Source organism: Macrobrachium rosenbergii, chromosome 17 (assembly GCF_040412425.1).
Source record: "Macrobrachium rosenbergii isolate ZJJX-2024 chromosome 17, ASM4041242v1, whole genome shotgun sequence".
In the NCBI taxonomy this organism is placed as follows: Eukaryota; Metazoa; Arthropoda; class Malacostraca; order Decapoda; family Palaemonidae; genus Macrobrachium; species Macrobrachium rosenbergii.
In genome coordinates this window covers 39,377,065-39,397,062 of record NC_089757.1, presented here as the reverse complement: position 1 = coordinate 39,397,062, position 19,998 = coordinate 39,377,065, and the positions used below count along the sequence as shown (strand labels likewise).

Here is a 19,998-nt window from a genome sequence, read left to right as displayed (position 1 = left end):
TCCTCATTCTGCTTAAAACTATTTCTGTTCGTCTATCGACTGGAAAGACGAAATGCAATATACTATTTCTGATTTTCTATACTTTCTATTATTGGCAAGAGAAGAAGTCCATCTTTCTTGCCATTTGTTTAAAATATAAGATCTAAAAGGACCTTTTAGGTCTGTATGAGGCACTTTACTAAAGGCTGTTTCTGATAAAACACTAGCACCTTTCGCTTCCTATCTGCCATCTCAGACAATCCCCACATGAGAAGGGACCCAACAGAAAGAGACTGATTTACGTCGAGATAATACAAATGGAAGAGCGATTCCTGAACTTTTTTTGAACTAATGGATGGAAGCTATTGAATTTTTTTATTGCTTCTAAAGTGCTTTTAGAGTCTGAGTAGATGACAAAATTAGAGTCACGTATCCAGGGCAGAGACTATGGCTGTTTATTCTGCAGTGAATATGGATGCAAAGTCAGGGTTTAGCTGTATATGCTGTATCACCAAGGATAACTGCGCAACCAACACCACTATCCGACTTTGATCCATCAGTATAGATTTTTGTCACATTAGTATGGGCAGTATCGTGCTCCAAGAACTTTCCCTAATCTCTTCCTCAGGACAGTCTTTTTGTTAAATGTTTTTTGCACACGGATGCTGCTGGGATAAGCCATGGAGGATTTACAGGATATTTCACTTCCATGACTTTCTGGGATTTAAGATGATTATCCCTAACATCTTCATTTAGTCTAATTTGGAATGGTCTAGAGGCTCTTGTACCAGAAAAGACCCGTGAGTCTGCTTCCCTCAGCACTTGGAAGGAGGGATTTTTGGGAGCACTTTTAATTCTAGCCATGTATCTTAACCCTAGTTCTTGCCTTCTTAGATCAAGGGGAAATGGTCTGTATCAACATATATGCTTTCAACAGGCGAAGTTCTAAAAGCTCCTGAGCATATTCTCAGCCCCATATTGTGTACAACGTCCAGTTCCTTTAGCTTGGTTTTACAAGCTGAGAATAAATCTGACAGCCATAGTCTAGCTTGGATCGACACAAGAGTCATACAGTCTCAGCAGGGATTTTTTATCAGCTCCCCAACTAAATCCAGAGACAACCTTTAAAATATTGAGATTGTTTAACATTAAACTTTAAGGCATTTATGTGGCTGGCCCATGTCAATTTCTGGTCAATGGTCATTCCCAAAAATTTTACTTCCTTTTCATAAGGAATGATGGACCCTTTTAAACTAAGGGTGGGAACCTCTTCCACACGCTGGCACCTAGTAAATCTTACAGAAACTGTTTTGGAGGAAGAGAATTTAAAACCATTCTCATCAGCCCACTTTGTAATAGCATTAACAGACCTTTGCAAATGTTTACATACTGAAAATCATATATCCTGTGCAGTATATTGCAAGGTCATCAACAAAAAGCGAGCATTTAACAGGTGATGCTATTTTTGCACAATACTGTTTATTGCAACTGAAAAAGTGTCACACTTAACACACTTCCTTGTGGAACACCCTCCTCCTGCACAAAAGGTTGGGAGAGTGTGTTGCCCACTCTAACCTTAAAAAATCTCTCTGTTAAAAAGGAATATATAAATTTAATCATTCTTCCACATATGCCCATTTTGTGCAATTGTTTTAAGATGCCAATTCTCCAAGTAGTGTCATATGCTTTCTCTAGGTCGAAAAAATACCCTGATAGTCTGACATCGTTTGGCAAATCCTTGCTGGATTTGATTGGTCAGCCTCAGCAAAGGATCAAGGGTGGAACGATTTTTCCTGAAACCAAATTGAAATGGGTTATTAGTCCTTTAGTTTCCAGGTGCCAAACTAATCTGGTGTTTATCATTTTCTCCATCAGCTTACAAACACAGCTGGTAAGAGCTATTGGTCTATAGCTGGTGGCTTGGGAAGCGTCTTTATTAGGCTTTTTATGGGGACAATTATGGATATTTTCCAGTCCTTGGGTAAAATTCAGTTTCCCATATTTTGTTTATAATCTTCAGTAGATATTTTTGGCATCATCTGGGAGGTGTTTAGCATTTCATATAAAATTGAATCACCCCTGGAGCTGTTGATTCAGTTGAAGAGAGTGCAATGAAATTCTCTTAGGAAAATTTGTGGTTGTATGGTTCAGATTTTCCTGAATCAAATTTCAGAGTCATTTCAGAATTCCTAATTCTCTGAAATTCTAGAGAATAATTATCAGGCTGGAAACTTGAGAAAAGTGTTTTCCAGCTCACTGGCAACTTCAGTGGGCTCTGTGATCAGAGTGTTATTGACTTTTAATGAGGGTAATGGTGACGCAACAAATTTTCCACTCAGTTTCCTAATTTTGCGCCACACCACTCTCAATGGAGTTTTGGAATTGATTCCATTGATATAATAAAGCCAACATTCTCTTTTGGCTTTCTTATAAAAGCGCCGCTGCTTGGCTAACGCACGATTATAGATTAATTTAGACTGAGGAGCCACTAGTTTTGTATCGTCGGTAGCACTTCCTAGTGACTTTCCTCAGAGTACCACGTCTTATTCCACCAGGGAACTGCAGGTCTGCGAGGTTTACCTTTTGTCTTAGAGATCGAGCCCTCGGCACTCTTCAGAGTGGATTCAATAAAGTAATCATAGGCATCTAGGTGAGAATGAAATGACTCAAATTCCTTATCTAGATTGACACTCCTTGACTGAACTTGTCCCAGTCAGCATCCTCTACCTTCCACTTAGGTAATGTTTCAGATGGGGCATTTACAGCATATTTCAGATGGATCGGGTAATGATCACTGCCATTCAAATCTTCATTAACAGACCAGTTAAAGTCAAGGTGGATATTTGTTGAAGAAATACTAAGGTCCAGTGCAGAAAGATGATTATGATGAATATTGTGGAAGGTCATTGACCCATTATTATATAGTGCAACATCATTCGTATCAATAAGGTCCTCAATTATTTTTCCTTTGCTATCTAAACACTGACTTCCCCAAAGGGGGTTGTGGGCATTAAAATCTCCTAATACGAGAAAAGGAAAGGAAGTTGGTTAATCAAGGACTGAATATCTCCAATGTTAAAAGAAAGGTCTGGTGGGAGGTATAGTGAGCAGACCGTGATCCTCTTGTCTAAGATGGCAGACACTGCAACCGCTTGGAGAGTTGTATTTAGTTGTATTGTGGAGTGCTGCAAAGACTTATTGATAATAATTGCAGCACCTCCATGAGCACGATCACCAACTGGGGAGTAGAATTAAACATGGCATAATCAAGTCCAGGGTTGTAAGGAGAGTTTCCTATCATTGTTTCTTGCAGGCATACGATCCCTGGGCTGAATTCATTCATTAAAACTTTAAGATCTTCAGAACGGGCTCTGAGACCTTTACAGTTCCACTGGAGGATGTCGTAGCAAGTGAATGTAAAAAAAAGTTAAAGTACTACTTCCCACTCACTGGAGGAAGTGCCGATCCTAGGTTGGAGAGGAAAGTTCTCCTTTATCAGAGGTGGTTTTTTGATCCCTTTCGTCCTTGTTAAAGGTCGGGGTTTTGGCTTACCATCAGATTTTTGTGTTATGCCTTTGATGGTCAGGGTGTTCACTGGTCTTCTGAATATTGTTGCTGTTGCTTTGAGTCTTAGGACGGCATGACTGGTAAGCACTCACCTGTTTTTTGGGCTTTATATACATTTGGACTCACCTTTCTGGGTGGGGAGATCTCTTCCAAACACTGAACCCATTTGATGTTTTATTATAAAACCCTCATCACTGGGGATGTGTTCCTTGTGCGCTTTCTTGTGGAAGCAGCTGTTTTACCTTATCCCTGTTGTTAGTGGTGTAACGACCGATGGGGTTGAGTTTGCTCTCCTTATTTGGGGCTGTTCCTTTGATTCTTTCTTGGTGGGAATGTTTCATCATATGTTTGCAAGCTTTGTTTGGGTGCTGAATCTCCTGCCTTTATTTTTTGTTTCCACTGTTGTGGTGGAAGATTGTCCATGCAGAAGTGCAGTGTTTGGTACTACTTCAAAGTACTTCGTGATTCAGGGTTCTGATTATTTTTTATGGTTGAAATACCAGGGTTCCAGAGCCTACTAGTAGATGTTATTGGAGGCTTTGCTTTATTAGGATTCTTCATCAAGTTTTATGACAGAAGCATAAGTGAGTTGGCACTTGTTCGCTGCCATTACCACCCGCTTTGCTGCACTAGGGCTGATGTGTTCATTGTCTGCCACTGCCAGCACTTCTTCTTCGAACCTGTGCCTGGGACAGGTCCTAGAATTTGGAGTGTGTGGTCGCCTTGCACTGAAAAAACAGTACCGGGCTGTTTCACACTCAGGGTTGTCGTGCTCTACAGAGCATACAGAACATCTTTTTTATTAATACATGAGATTTGAATATGGCCGTATTCGTAACATTTACGGCATTGTTTTGGCTTTCGTTTGTATTTTTTACCTGCATCCTTTCGTGGCCGACGATGAGGTGTCAGGTAAATAACTAGAGGAGAAGGTTAAAAGGATGGCTGCATCGCCTCCCAGTTTTTTAACTTGGTATATGCAAGGGGGCATCGTTTGAGAATCTCCTCCTCATTAAAACATGAAGATCTCTAGAGTATACCACCCCTCTTAAAGTGTTAAAGAATTTATGGGATGCAATATGTTCAATATTCCCATCTTCAGGTGGTTTTGAATTTGGTTAACAAACTGCTTGCGTCTCGTTTCCTGCTTTTTATTAATAAGTTCTTCCCATACCTTTTCAAATTTCCGATGGGATAGTACCCACTTTGTTCTCAATGCAGTCGGCACCTTTTATGAGATTATCCCTTCCTCCTTAAAGATAGCAACATGCCAAAGGGGGAGGGGAGTGTTCTGCTGCATGGGAGACGATCCATGTTCTTCATCCTTTGGAACAAAATCAAATTCGTCATTCATTTTCACTGAAAACATCTTCGTGGACAACTGATCGTTGAGGACATGGCCATGTAATTTCTTCTGAGCCTCATATGCTTCTGGGAAGAAGAGAATTTAATATAAGCAGAAAAAGTCCGCTTGTCTTTTTTTCTAGAGTCAATTTTATTCTTTCCACTTTTCCAAATTGCTTGGCTACACTGAACAACATTCATAGTCCAATGATAGGCTAATGTTAGTGGAGAGCACTATTTGAATATCTAAGTCAATTTCCACCAGTTTTGATATTCCCTGGTGTCAATGAGTCTGGTTAGTCCAATGGTCGAGCTCGTGTCCATGTCTGCAAAGGCCAGAAGTCGTTTCCCGTGCCAGTAAGTCGCCAGATTCAGGAGGGAATACATGAGGCCAAATCCATTTTGAGAGAGCACTTTTATCCACTCACCCCAATACTGCTTGGTTATATCAAGAAGGCATCGTGGATCAGTCAGGTATTGGGATTCTGGACCAATGGCACAAGTGAGAGTTGACTCCCAATGGTCCACCCCATACCCTACCCTTCAGGATAGCACCAGTACGCTTTCAGTGGCCCAGGTATGCCTATCCGCCTGCTGAGAGCTCTGCCCCACCAATGGGGACCGACTCCCCACCGTAAGCATGTTGGTTCCGGACAAAGCCAGGAGTCCCACCCCAAACACCAGCCCCTGGATTCCGATGGGCTGATGCCTGGAGATGGTTCCGCCCTCAAGATAGCAATGGGAGGGTCCCATCACCACCTCTTGGGTCCAAACCATGTCAGGTGGTGACTTAACCACCACAACTCCCACAATTAGCTTCAGATGCCAACCCCTCCCAAAAACACGGTCCCTTCTCAGACTCACCTAACAGAAATTTTGCAAAAATGGAAAATTCCACATAATTAATCCAAAATGTTAATAAAATGTGACATGGAGGAGAAGGATGGTAAGAATGAAAATTTCTAGAAAGAAGAGATAGTTCTGACGAATTTAGTTGGATCTGGCAGCAGAGTCTCAAGACTAGTGGAGAGTTCCCAATCAGGTGTCAAGACCCTTCTGCTGGTCCCTAAGCCCCTATTCGACAGGGGTCAGACTGGGGGTGACAGGGTATGGACCTACACGTCAATTTCTTTTATTCTGAGACAATGACAGGGCATGGACCTACACGTCAATTTCTTTTATTCTGAGACAATGACAGGGGATATACCTAACGTCAATTTCTTTTATTCTGAGACAATGACAGGGCATGGACCTTCATGTCAATTTCTTTTATTCTGAGACAATAACAGGGCATGGACCTACACGTCAATTTCTTTTATTCTGAGACAATGCTAGGGTATGGACCTTCATGTCAATTTCTTATATTCTGAGACAATGACAGGGCATGGACCTACACGTCAATTTCTTTTATTCTGAGACAATGACAGGGCATGGACCTACACGTCAATTTCTTTTATTCTGAGACAATGACAGGGCATGGACCTACACGTCAATTTCTTTTATTCTGAGACAATGACAGGGCATGAACCTACACGTCAATTTCTTTTATTCTGAGACAATGACAGGGCATGAAACTACACGTCAATTTCTTTTATTCTGAGACAATGACAGGGCATGGACCTACACGTCAATTTCTTTTATTCTGAGACAATGACAGGGCATGGACCTACACGTCAATTTCTTTTATTCTGAGACAATGACAGGGCATGAACCTACACGTCAATTTCTTTTATTCTGAGACAATGACAGGGCATGGACCTACACGTCAATTTCTTTTATTCTGAGACAATGACAGGGCATGGACCTACACGTCAATTTCTTTTATTCTGAGACAATGACAGGGCATGGACACGTCAATTTCTTTTATTCTGAGACAATGACAGGGCATGGACCTACACGTCAATTTCTTTTATTTTGAGACAATGACAGGGCATGGACCTACACGTCAATTTCTTTTATTCTGAGACAATGACAGGGCATGAACCTACACTGTCAATTTCTTTTATTCTGAGACAATGACAGGGCATGGACCTACACGTCAATTTCTTTTATTCTGAGACAATGACAGGGCATGAACCTACACGTCAATTTCTTTTATTCTGAGACAATGACAGGGCATGAACCTACACGTCAATTTCTTATGTTCTGAGACAATGACAGGGCATGGACCTACACGTCAATTTCTTTTATTCTGAGACAATGACAGGGCATGAACCTACACGTCAATTTCTTATGTTCTGAGACAATGACAGGGCATGGACCTGCACGTCAATTTCTTATATTCTGAGACAATGACAGGGTATAGACCTGCAGGTCAATTTCTTATAATCTGAGACAATGGCAGGGCATGGACCTACATGTCAATTTCTTATATACTGTCACAATGACAGGGATTAGACCTGCACGTCAATTTCTTATATTCTGAGGCAATGACAGGGCATAGGCCTACACTTCAATTTCTTATATTTTGAAACAATGACAGGGGATGGACCTACACGTCAATTTCTTATATTCTGAGGCAATGACAGGGGATAGACCTAAATGTCAATTCCTTATATTCTGAGAAAATGACAAGGGATGGACATAAACATCGATTTCTTATATTTTGACAGAATGACAAGGGATGGACCTAAATGTCAGTTTCTTATATTCTGAGGCAATGCCAGGGAATGGACCTACATATAAATTTCTTATATTCTGAGGCAATGACAGGGATGGACCTAAATGTCAATTATCTATATTATGTGGCATTGACAGTGCATAGACCTGCACGTCAATGACAGGGTGATTGATCTACACATCAATTTCTTATATTCTGAGACAATGACAGGGAATGGACCTAAACGACAACTTCTTATATTCTGAGGCAATGACTGGGCATAGACATGCACGTCAATTTCTTATATTCTGAGGCAATGACAGGGCATAGGCCTACACTTCAATTTCTTATATTTTGAGACATTGACAGAGGATGGACTTATATGTCAATTTCTTATATTCTGAGGCAATGACAGGGGATGGACCTAAACATCAATTTCTTATATTCTGTGGCAATGACAGGGGATGGACCTACACGTCAATTTCTTATATTCTGAGGCAATGACAGGGAATAGACCTACACGTCAATTTCATATATTCTGAGGCAATGACAGGGGATGAACCTACACATCAATTTCTTATATTCTGAGGCAATGACAGGGAATAGACCTGCACGTCAATTTCTTATATTCTGAAGCAATGACAGGGCATGGACTTACACGTCATTTTCTTATATTCTGAGGCAATGACAGCATAGACCTGCACGTCAATTTCTTATATTCTGAGGCAATGACAGGGCATGGACCTACACGTCAATTTCTTATATTCTGAGGCAATGACAGGGGATGGACCTACACGTCAATTTCTTATATTCTGCGGCAATGACAGAGGATGGACTTAATCGTCAATTTCTTATATTTTGAGAGAATGAAAGGGGATGGACCTACACGTCATTTTCTTATATTCTGAGGCAATGACAGGGGATGGACCTAAATGTCAATTTCTTATATTCTGAGGCAATGACAGGGGAAGGACCTAATATCAATTTCTTATATTCTGAGGCAATGACAGGGGATGGACCTCCACGTCAATTTCTTATATTCTGAGGCAATGACAGGGAAAGTACCTCCAAGTCAATTTCTTATATTCTGAGGCAATGAGAGGGCATGGACCTACACGTCAATTTCTGTCATTGAGACGGGATGGACCTACACGTCAATTTCTTATATTCTGAGGCAATGACAGGGCATGGACCTACATGTTAATTTCATATATTCTGAGGTAATGACAGGGCATGGGCCTACACGTCAATTTCATATATTCTGAGGTAATGACAGGGGAAGCACCTACACGTCAATTTCTTATATTCTGAGACAGTGACAGGGGATGGACCTATAGGTCAATTTCTTATATTCTGAGGCAATGGCAGGGCACGGACCTACACGTCAACTTCATATATTCTGAGGTAATGACAGGGGATGCACCTACACATCAATTTCATATATTCTGAGGTAAGGACAGGGGATGGACCTACACGTCAATTTCTTATATTCTGAGGCAATGACAGGGGATGGACCTACACGTCAATTTCTTATATTCTGAGACAATGACAGGGGATGGACCTACACGTCAATTTCATATATTCTGAGGTAATGACAGGGGAAGCACCTACACGTCAATTTCTTATATTCTGAGACAGTGACAGGGGATGGACCTATAGGTCAATTTCTTATATTCTGAGGCAATGGCAGGGCACGGACCTACACGTCAACTTCATATATTCTGAGGTAATGACGGGGATGCACCTACACATCAATTTCATATATTCTGAGGTAAGGACAGGGGATGGACCTACACGTCAATTTCTTATATTCTGAGGCAATGACAGGGCATAGGCCTACACTTTAATTTCTTATATTTTAAAACAATGACAGGGGATGGACTTAAACATCGATTTCTTATATTTTGACAGAATGACAGGGGATGGACCTACATGTCAATTTTTTTTTATAGTCTAAGGCAATGACAGTGGATGGACCTACATATAAATTTCTTATATTGTGAGACAATGACAGGGAATGGACCTAAATGTCAATTTCTTATATTCTGAGGCAATGACAGGCATGGCCTACACTCAATTACTTATATTCTGAAGCAATGACAGGGCATGGCCTTACACGTCAATATCTTATATTCTGAGGCAATGACAGGGGATGTACCTAAACGTCACTTTCTTATATTCTGAGGCAATGACAGGGGATGGACCTAAACATCAATTTCTTATATTCTGCGGCAATGACAGGGAATAGACCTGCACGTCAATTTCTTATATTCTGAGGCAATGACAGGGCATAGACCTGCAAGTCAATTTCATATATTCTGAGGCAATGACAGGGGATGGACCTACACATCAATTTCTTACATTCTGAGGCAATGACAGGGCATGGACCTGCACGTCAATTTCTTATATTCTGAGGCAATGACAGGGCATAGACCTACACGTCAATTTCATATATTCTGAGGCAATGACAGGGGATGGACCTACACATCAATTTCTTATATTCTGAGGCAATGACAGGGAATAGACCTGCACGTCAATTTCTTATATTCTGACGCAATGACAGGGCATGGACTTACACGTCAATTTCTTATATTCTGAGGCAATGACGGCATGGACCTGCACGTCAATTTCTTATATTCTGAGGCAATGACAGGGCATGGACCTACACGTTAATTTCTTATATTCTGAGGCAATGACAGGGGATGGACCTACACGTCAATTTCTTATTTTCTGAGGCAATGACAGGGAATAGACCTACACGTCAATTTCATATATTCTGAGGCAATGACAGGGGATGGACCAACACATCAATTTCTTATATTCTGAGGCAATGACAGGGCATGGACCTGCACGTCAATTTCTTATATTCTGAGGCAATGACAGGGCATGGACCTGCAAGTCAATTTCATATATTCTGAGGTAATGGCAGGGCATGGACTGACACGTCAATTTCTTATATTCTGAGGCAATGACAGGGCATGGACATTCACGTCAATTTCTTATATTCTGAGGCAATGACAAGGCGTGGACCTACACGTCAGTTTCGTATATTCAGAGGTAATGACAGGGGATGGACCTACACGCCAATTTCTTTTATTCTGAGGTAATGACAGGGGATGGACCTACACGTCAATTTCTTATATTCTGAGGTAATGACAGGGGATGGACCTACACGCCAATTTCTTTTATTCTGAGACAATAACAGGCATGGACCTACACGTCAATTTCTTTTATTCTGAGACAATAACAGGCATGGACCTACACGTCAATTTCTTATATTCTGAGACAATGACAGGCATGGACCTACACGTCAATTTCTTATATTCTGAGACAATGACAGGGCATGGACCTACACGTCATTTTCTTATATTCTGAGGCAATGACAGGGGATGGACCGAAACGTCGTCAATTTCTTATATTCTGAGGCAATGACAGGGCATGGACCTGCACGTCAATTTCTTATATTCTGAGGCAATGACAGGGCATGGACCTAACATCAATTTCTTATATTCTGAGGCAATGACAGGGATTAGACCTACACGTCATTTTCTTATATTCTGAGGCAATGACAGGGGATGGACCTACACGTCAATTTCTTATATTCTGAGGCAATGACAGGGCATGGACCTACACGTCATTTTCTTATATTCTGAGGCAATGACAGGGCATGGACCTACACGTCATTTTCTTATATTCTGAGGCAATGACAGGGGATGGATCTAAACGTCGTCAATTTCTTATATTCTGAGGCAATGACAGGGCATGGACCTCCACGTCAATTTCTTATATTCTGAGGCAATGACAGGGGATGGACCTAACGTCAATTTCTTATATTCTGAGGCAATGACAGGGGATGGACTTAAACGTCAATTTCTTATATTTTGAGAGAATGAAAGGGGATGGACCTACACGTCAATTTCTTATATTCTGAGGCAATGACAGGGGATGGACCTAACATCAATTTCTTATATTCTGAGGCAATGACAGGGCATGGACCTCCACGTCAATTTCTTATATTCTGAGGCAATGACAGGGCATGGACCTACACGTCAATTTCTTATATTCTGAGGCAATGACAGGGGATGGACCTAACGTCAATTTCTTATATTCTGAGGCAATGACAGGGGATGGACCTAACATCAATTTCTTATATTCTGAGGCAATGACATGGAATGTACCTCCACGTCAATTTCTTATATTCTGAGGCAATGACAGGGGATGGACCTAAATGTCAATTTCTTATATTCTGAGACAATGACAGGGGATGGACCTAAATGTCAATTTCTTATATTCTGAGGCAATGACAGGGGATGGACCTAACATCAATTTCTTATATTCTGAGGCAATGACATGGAATGTACCTCCACGTCAATTTCTTATATTCTGAGGCAATGAGAGGGCATGGACCTACACGTCAATTTCTGTCATTGAGACGGGATGGACCTATACATCAATTTCTTATATTCTGAGGCAATGACAGGGCATGGACCCACATGTTAATTTCATACATTCTGAGGTAATGACAGGGGAAGCACCTACACGTCAATTTCTTATATTCTGAGACAGTGACAGGGGATGGACCTATACGTTAATTTCTTATATTCTGAGGCAATGACAGGGCACGGACCTACACGTCAATTTCATATATTCTGAGGTAATGACAGGGGATGCACCTACACGTCAATTTCATATATTCTGAGGTAAGGACAGGGGAAGCACCTACACGTCAATTTCTTGTGTTCTGAGACAATGACTGGGGATGGACCTACACGTCAATTTTTTTATATTCTGAGGCAATGACATGGCATAGGCCTACACTTCATTTTCTTATATTTTGAAACAATGACAGGGGATGGACCTACACGTCAATTCCTTATATTCTGAGACAATGACAGGGGATGGACTTAAACATCGATTTCTTATATTTTGACAGAATGACAGGGGATGGACCTACATGTCAATTTTTTATATTCTAAGGCAATGCCAGTGGATGGACCTACATATAAATTTCTTACATTCTGAGGCAATGACAGGGATGGACCTAAACGTCAATTTCCTATAATATGAGGCAATAGCAGGGGCTGGACCTACGCTTCAATTTCTTATATTCTGAGACAATGACAGGGGATGACCTACATGTCAATTTCTTATATTCTGAGGTAATGACAGGGCATTGATCTACACATCAATTTCTTATATTCTGAGACAATGACAGGGGATGGACCTAAACGTCAATTTCTTATATTCTGAGACAATGACAGGGCATAGGCCTACACGCCAATTTCTTATATTTTGAGACAACGACAGGGGATGGACCCAAGCGTGAATTTCTTATATTCTGAGGCAATGACAGGGGATGGACCTGTAAAGTCCCCGCTCAACAGGTTCTCTATGATGAACCTCCTGTTTTCTACGGTGCCTTCACAGCTGACCCGAGGTCGCACGTACACAACCTTATTGTCATTATTGTGATTTGTATATTTATTACCTGTTCATTTGCCCTTATACATAGTATATGTGTCAGAGCCCTCCTCCACGCTGGAACCTGCGCACTCCTCCATGCCTGTACCTACTCCCTGCGCGATGCTCCCCCTGACGGACCAACCGAGGGCCGCCCTCAGCATAAAGCTGTCACCGTTCGCCCATCAGAACCCGGCGTCTTGGCTCTACAAGGTCGAGGGGCAATTCAGGGTGGCAGGCCTGACCGACGCGGTGTTGAAGGCGGACATCGCTATCAACGCCCTACCGGAGGAGATATACAGGAAGGCCGCCCCGTGGGTGACGTCAACCACGAGCCCTGCCACCTTCCAGGAATTAAAGGCCACTCTCGTCGAGACCTGCTCCCTGTCGGTCTCCGAGAAGGCCGCCCGCGCCCTCGACCTCGCCATCAACCCCCGGCAGGACACGAACCTCTTGGAGACGTGGCATGCCCTCCAGGACCTCCTCCTCCTCCCCGAGACGGACAGCAGCGGCAGGCACAAAGAGATTAGCCTGCCCTCCTGCGGCAGCTACTCCCAGAGGGCCGTGGACAGATTACGGAGCCAGTTTAAGAAAGGAGAACTTATAAATTATATTTTTGATAATCATATCTTATTAAACAACATTATTTCTTTTAACAGAAAGATCTTTAAACAGATGATAATTTGATACACAGATGATAAACAGATAATATTAGATATGCCAAACTTACCCGCTATCTTTTATTTGCGTAAGATATTCTTCTGACAGAAATCTCTTTATGCAGACGATACTCTAATTTTACGGTTGGTAAAACTGTTCAAACAGAAATATTTCATAATGATTCGGACAAAACACTTAAAACCTTGCATAGAACAAGAATTTTTTTCAGTTTTATTTTTTACTTCTTTTAACTGATTCTATTTTTCATTTATATAAAAATCTCAAATTGTTTAAAATATGAAAAAAAAATAGGATCCGAACGATATTTTCCGTAAAGTGTTGCAGTATTTTGTATCGTGAACATACTACATGTTTCATCCCTGTAGGTGGGCTCCTCCCGTTTTTCTTCCTCTTCTTCCCTTTTTCACAACAGAACATTATGCGCTTACAAAAATATGGTGATTATATCAATGTTTCATTTCAATGCATGGGTAGCAACTCACGTCCATAAATAATAATATCAGGGATAAACGAGAGCTGACGACGGCGGCCTTGAGAGCTCAGCTTACAAACTTCCGTCCAAGCTCTAGACTAGAGTCTAGATCTTGCTTCCATCAATCTGGAATAGTTCAACAGCCGCGTCTTGGGCTCACACCGCTCAGTCGGTCGTCGCTCGGCGTAGCGATCGGTCAGTCTGTCTCAGCCAGTTTGCTCGCGTTGTTCAGTAAGGCCACACTTGTGGCTAGAATTCTCGAGGTACGCTTTCGTTTGATTCTTTCTGTTGTCTGTTATTAACAACGAAAGGTTGCTTCGCTGTCTTAATGTTATTTAATTCTGCGCGCTCCCGCACACACGCATATTTATATATAGTGAGTAAATTTGCCTAGAGAATTAAGGACAAACTCTTGCAGTTGCAAAAATAATCTGTTTCGACGAAAAGTGAACGATAAGGTAAACTCTCATCATGATTATTTTATAATATATAGAGGAACATTTGTGTTATTTCATACAGAAAGATTCCAAATATGAAAGTTGAGGTGACTAAAAATCTTATAATTAAAGAAATCGCGTTGAGTTCACTCCGAGATGTACTGTAAATCTTACTTACCTCACGCTGAGGCGCTATTCAGAATTAGATATCATTTTATTTTGATGGGCACACAACATATATATTGTGTATATATATATGTATATATATATATATATATATATATATATATATATATATATATATATATATATATATGACATTTATATATACAAACATTAAGCTTCGAATGTCGTTTAACATCCGATCCGCTCTACTTCGAGAGTATCACCGAATCATTTATCAGTTATGATTCCTCTTCGGTGATATTCCCGAAGCAGAGCGAATTGGATATCACACGACATTTATAGCTTAATGTGTGTGTGTATATATATATATGCACACACATATACATATGTATGTATGTGTAAAACTTCATAGATAGCTAATATGTATAGGTATTCTGTTGTACAAAGGACTCTCGCGGAGGTCAATGTAAACAAATCTTAGCTGAAGTCATAGCGCTCTCTAGAGTGTGTGTGTGTGTATATATATATATATATATATATATATATATATATATATATATATATATATATGTGTGTGTGTATATATATATATATATATATATATATATATATATATATATATATATACTGTATAAAGGAGGGAAGTAGCCTACTGCTGAAATCAATCGAAGACCCCAGCGATCGTCACAGTCCGTGCAGAAGCACATCCCGTGTAATCCTATTCTGGTCCGAACACTCATTTCCGTTGCCGCCATTAAGCAATAGACGTTGCAGCTCAAACCAGTCTCCTAACGTATGTAAATAAGGTTGTTCTCACTGCTCTGCCACATGTGGTCATGGGTTTTTATGGACCAACAGGTATTTTTTATAGAATTCATTGGTGGCCACCTATTCAGGTAATGACCATTACCAACGTTGCTAAACTTCGCTGATCGAGAGCCAACCAGTTCAGTGAGTGAGTTGATGCCTTGTCAGTGGAATTCCCTGTTTCAAGGAAACGCGCTTCGTGTGTTTCACTTGGTAATGTCTTCAAAAGCGCCGACAGGGGGAGGAGGAGGAATGTGTGATGTGCGGTGTTTTGGGGCAGAAATGCCAGTCAATAAGTGTCTTGATTATGGAAGGAAATTCAGTCCATCCAGTGCTTAGCTGAAGGCGCAGGATGGCTACTTTCATCAAATATGACTGGAGTATTTTTATTGCACTCGATTGTCTAATGAATCTCAGATTGCATGGTGATGCTCATATGCATTTATCTTGAACCTCTTTCTAGAAGTGAAAGAAGGCCAATATTGACTCACACAGAGTTCCTCTGCCGTAGTTGGGTTTCTTTTTTTTGTGAGTCTCAACAATACCCTCCACTGAAAGAGGAAACGACAGAAGACTTGATACTTCATAGTCTGAACCCACTCGTCACGAAAATTTGTTCCTTTTCATTTTCCATACATGACTGGGACTTGCTGCACCGCGAACAATTTTATATGGTCGGCAAAGGGCAACAGCGGCCCTCAAGGCTACTATATACCAGTCACTCATTCATTTCTCAGCTGCGAAGCTTCCCCCCCACCCCCTCCTCCCAACCCATGTCAGCCCCGCATTCCGGCCCCTGGACGAAAGAGAAATTCGTTACCTTACGCCTCTTTAGGTAATTAACTGATCAAATTGTTTGATTCCTAATGATGAAATTTCTCTAGTACCAAATAATTATTTCTCTCTCTCTCTCTCTCTCTCTCTGCTCCTCATCAGCTGGGACTGCCGTATAATTTACTTGCTGAAAAGAAGACGCTTATATGCCAAGTTGAGAACGGCATACAAACTCTAATTTTATTGAGCTGAATAATAATAATAATAATAATAATAATAATAATAATAATAATAATAATAATCTATTTCCCAGCCGGTGGAATTACTGCAAGTAAGCCGGGAGGATTTTGAAGCCAACCACCAGGATCTGTCGCTGGAAGACAGGGTCGTGACCTATCACCGCCAGGAGAGACAGCGACTGAGTAAGTTCTGAGAGACCATTGGGCTTTCTCTGTCTCTCTTTCAGTAGCAGAAGTATTTTACTTAGCGAAGAGAGAGAGAGAGCACGACCCTCACGATACACAGTTCTGTACAGGCATGTAAAGGCTCATTTTTGACTGCTTGGAATTGCTGTAACTCTGCTCGCTGTACGTAGCTCTACACGACTGTCTTTAGGCCTACATAAGGTAAAAGTGAGGAATATCTTCCTGAGCAACCTCTGTCGTTGCAACAAAATGCATCTTCACTTAGATATATATAGAACGTAACGTTAATTGTTCCTCTCTTCATTTTGATTATTATTTAAGCCTAATTTGTGCTCTGCATGTTGACAATTTTCTGTAAGTTGCAAGCTGTCAAGAAATAGGGCTATTTCATTTACCTGCTCCTCACACAAGCTAATGTTCTATAGGTTTTACGATGCAAACATATCCACCGATCACGCTTGCTTCTGCTGCATGGCTTCTCAGATGCTGTCTGCCATCTCATCTCGACGGAGGAACAGGTGTTAGGGGAGCCGGGGTTGTGGGTGGGAACGGGGGCGGGGCCCGCTTGAGAAAGCACGCCGGCTGCCATGGTAACAGGTCTAAACAATTGCGGCACTTCGTTGCATTACGAATATTTAAAACGATGGCTTCTCAATAACTTTCTATAATGCCTTCCTTCAAGAATATATATATATATATATATATATATATATATATATATATATATATATATATATATATATATATATATATATATATATATTAGCCTATATATATATATATATATATATATATATATATATATATATATATATATATATATATATATATAACTAAAAGTTAACAGTGTTTAATCAATGATTGCATTCAATTTATTCAAGCTTAGTACCAAGAGACTATTAAACGCACGGTATTTCAGTGACCATCTTGCTGCTGACATCATAAGATAAACAGAATAATATAGCTGATAATTTACCCCATTTGAATTTATCTTGTTTGACAGAGTCCTATAACAATGAAAACTTTTTTTGGCAACGTTAGGAGGCGAGAACATTCAGCAACTCACTCTCGCAGGCCTCGCATTCTCTGATCGCGTCGAGTTCCATAATAGCAGCGCTACTTTTTTGTTCACAGTGTTCCTTCCATATGCTTGTTTTCAACTTGAAACGAATCAAGTCAAGCCAATCTTCTCTTCTTCTTCTTCTTCAGTGATTCAAGACTATTATGCACTCTGACACTATATCCTAGTAAGAATTAAGTTCTCCCTTTAACTAAAGGTCGTTTAGCTCATTATAATCCGCTGATCGATCTCCGTTGCAGAGCGGCTGGGCGAGGTCCGGTCGCTACGAGATCGCTTGGTAGTCAACGAAGAGCGAAGGGCCAGCAGGCGCTCTGAGCGAACTCCTACTTCAGGTAAGGATCGCTAAACTGCCTGTGAAGGAAGATTTTGTTACGTTACCTGCTCTCTAATAGTGAAAATGATGAGGAGGCTGATGAACAATAAGATAATCACACCTACCGAGGACTCGCTTGTCTCTTAGCTCTCACAAATGGATTTGTAAAGTTCTCTCCATGAATCTTATTAATATATACGTAGGCCTATATATCATAACAACATTATTGTGTGCGTTATTCGAAATTCCAGTGTTAATAATAATAATAATAATAATAATAATAATAATAATAATAATAATAATAATAATAAAACTCAAGATTTATGTTTCAGCAGTTCTTAAAACTTCACTCTTATGTTTTTGACGGATAATTGCTCCATGGAATTCTCAAGTAAATATACGTGGGAAAATAGTTACTTTTACTTTTGAATGCATAATAATAATAATAATAATAATAATAATAATAATAATAATAATAATAATAATACGGAATAACTCAATCTCTTACATAGGTCAGTAGCGGCTCAAGAGTCAATTATTTCAGTTTTTGACGCGATGTGAAGTTGTCATGTTGTTGGATCGGTTTGTCGGCGGCTTTAACATTGTTGCGATTTAAACAGAAAGTAAAAGAAGAAATATAAGACGCATTCACAATGTAAATTCATAATATTTTGTTCAGGACGATCGTAACTGGTGGAACTAGCATGACAAAAAGCCTTTCCCTGGAACGGCTCCTCTCTTGAAGCGAACGCTAAAATAAATTCCGCTGAACTGAAAACATTGTATGCTCATTTGTGCGAGAGACGACTGGGGATGTGAGATTAGGAATCCCTTCCGTGTGGTTGTATGTATATATGTGTGATGAATGACCTTATGAACCCATTCCAGATGACGCTGCCCGTAGCATCTGTGCTGAAGTAAGAGGAGGCCCTTCGACATCCTCAGCTGAGGGAGAAGAGAAGGGCGAAAAAGAAACTCCCGAAAAGAAGGACTCAAGAAAGAAAAGGAAGAAACATCAAGAGGAAGCGAAGCGCGCCTTTCCGCCGGCAGCAGTTTCAGGGGCAAAGGAGGAGGCTGAGAACTCTTCTTCTTCTTCTTCTTCGAGCTCGCGGACGTCCTCCAAGGAACAGAAAGAGCAGGAGAACATCGCTCGCAGCCTCAGCAGCAAAGAAGGTAGAGTGGAGAGACTAATTATTCCTTTTCTTTTCCTTTGGGGTTGGGTAAGAATCTGTACAATTCGCGCTGCTGTGAATAGCTCTTGAACATTGTAAACTAAATATGTGCCTAGGCGCATGATCTAAATGTGAAGTACGAGAGAAAGGTGCCGGGACGGACTTTGATCGATATTTCGAGAGCTTGGAGAGCGTTGCCATGGCTGTTGAAATTTGAGGTTCCGTTTAACGCATAGTTTCATATGGAGACCTTTGGAGAGGGTTCATTTGTATGGGGAAATTTGGTTGTAAAGTTTAGTCAATTTTAATAAAAAAAAAAAAAAAAGTGGTGCAACAAATGTGAAATTAAGTTATTTGTAATGACTGAGGAAGGTCCATAATGTCGCCATGAATGTAAACTCTCAATACCAGATTATTGTTCACTTATACCTGAAAGAAAAAAGGAACTTTATAAGTTTTAAAATTCTAAGAAAATTGGCCAGTTTCAGCTTTTATCGAAATTACGATTTCTAACTGAAATATAGACAATGTAAATGAATACATCTCATGAACCAGTAGTTGTCCAAACAGAAAAACTGATTGCTCATGATAATCTCCACCTTTTTTATAGGTCAAATCTAAGGTCAGAAAATACCTTAGCTAGTGATATCGAATCAGGGAGACTCGGTGAACAAATACAGAAAAATAAGTAGATGATCTCTAAAGCTCTACAAGTTTCTGACCTTCAGACTCTCCGGCCCATCAGACAGTGTGGCAGAAAA

At 40.5% G+C, this 19,998-nt stretch overlaps 2 protein-coding genes across 2 annotated transcripts in view; one reads left to right on the top strand and one right to left on the bottom strand.

Annotated features, from left to right (window-relative positions):
- Positions 1–2,658: 2,658 nt before the first annotated feature.
- LOC136847627 (uncharacterized) lies at positions 2,659–3,712 on the bottom strand. Its single transcript, XM_067119342.1, has 2 exons — positions 3,673–3,712; positions 2,659–2,999 (listed from the first exon to the last, which is right to left on the bottom strand). The coding sequence occupies exons 1-2, from the start codon at positions 3,710–3,712 to the stop codon at positions 2,659–2,661; spliced, it is 381 nt and encodes a 126-aa protein (XP_066975443.1).
- A 1,671-nt stretch (positions 3,713–5,383) lies between these two features.
- The window catches only part of LOC136847626 (uncharacterized), a 103,915-nt gene continuing 89,300 nt past the window's right edge, over positions 5,384–19,998 (top strand). Inside the window, exons 1-5 of the mRNA XM_067119341.1 lie at positions 5,384–5,467; positions 14,105–14,365; positions 16,560–16,668; positions 17,992–18,084; positions 18,954–19,238. Coding sequence (XP_066975442.1) covers positions 5,384–5,467; positions 14,105–14,365; positions 16,560–16,668; positions 17,992–18,084; positions 18,954–19,238 — 832 coding nt within the window. The remainder of the gene's footprint in view (positions 5,468–14,104; positions 14,366–16,559; positions 16,669–17,991; positions 18,085–18,953; positions 19,239–19,998) is intronic.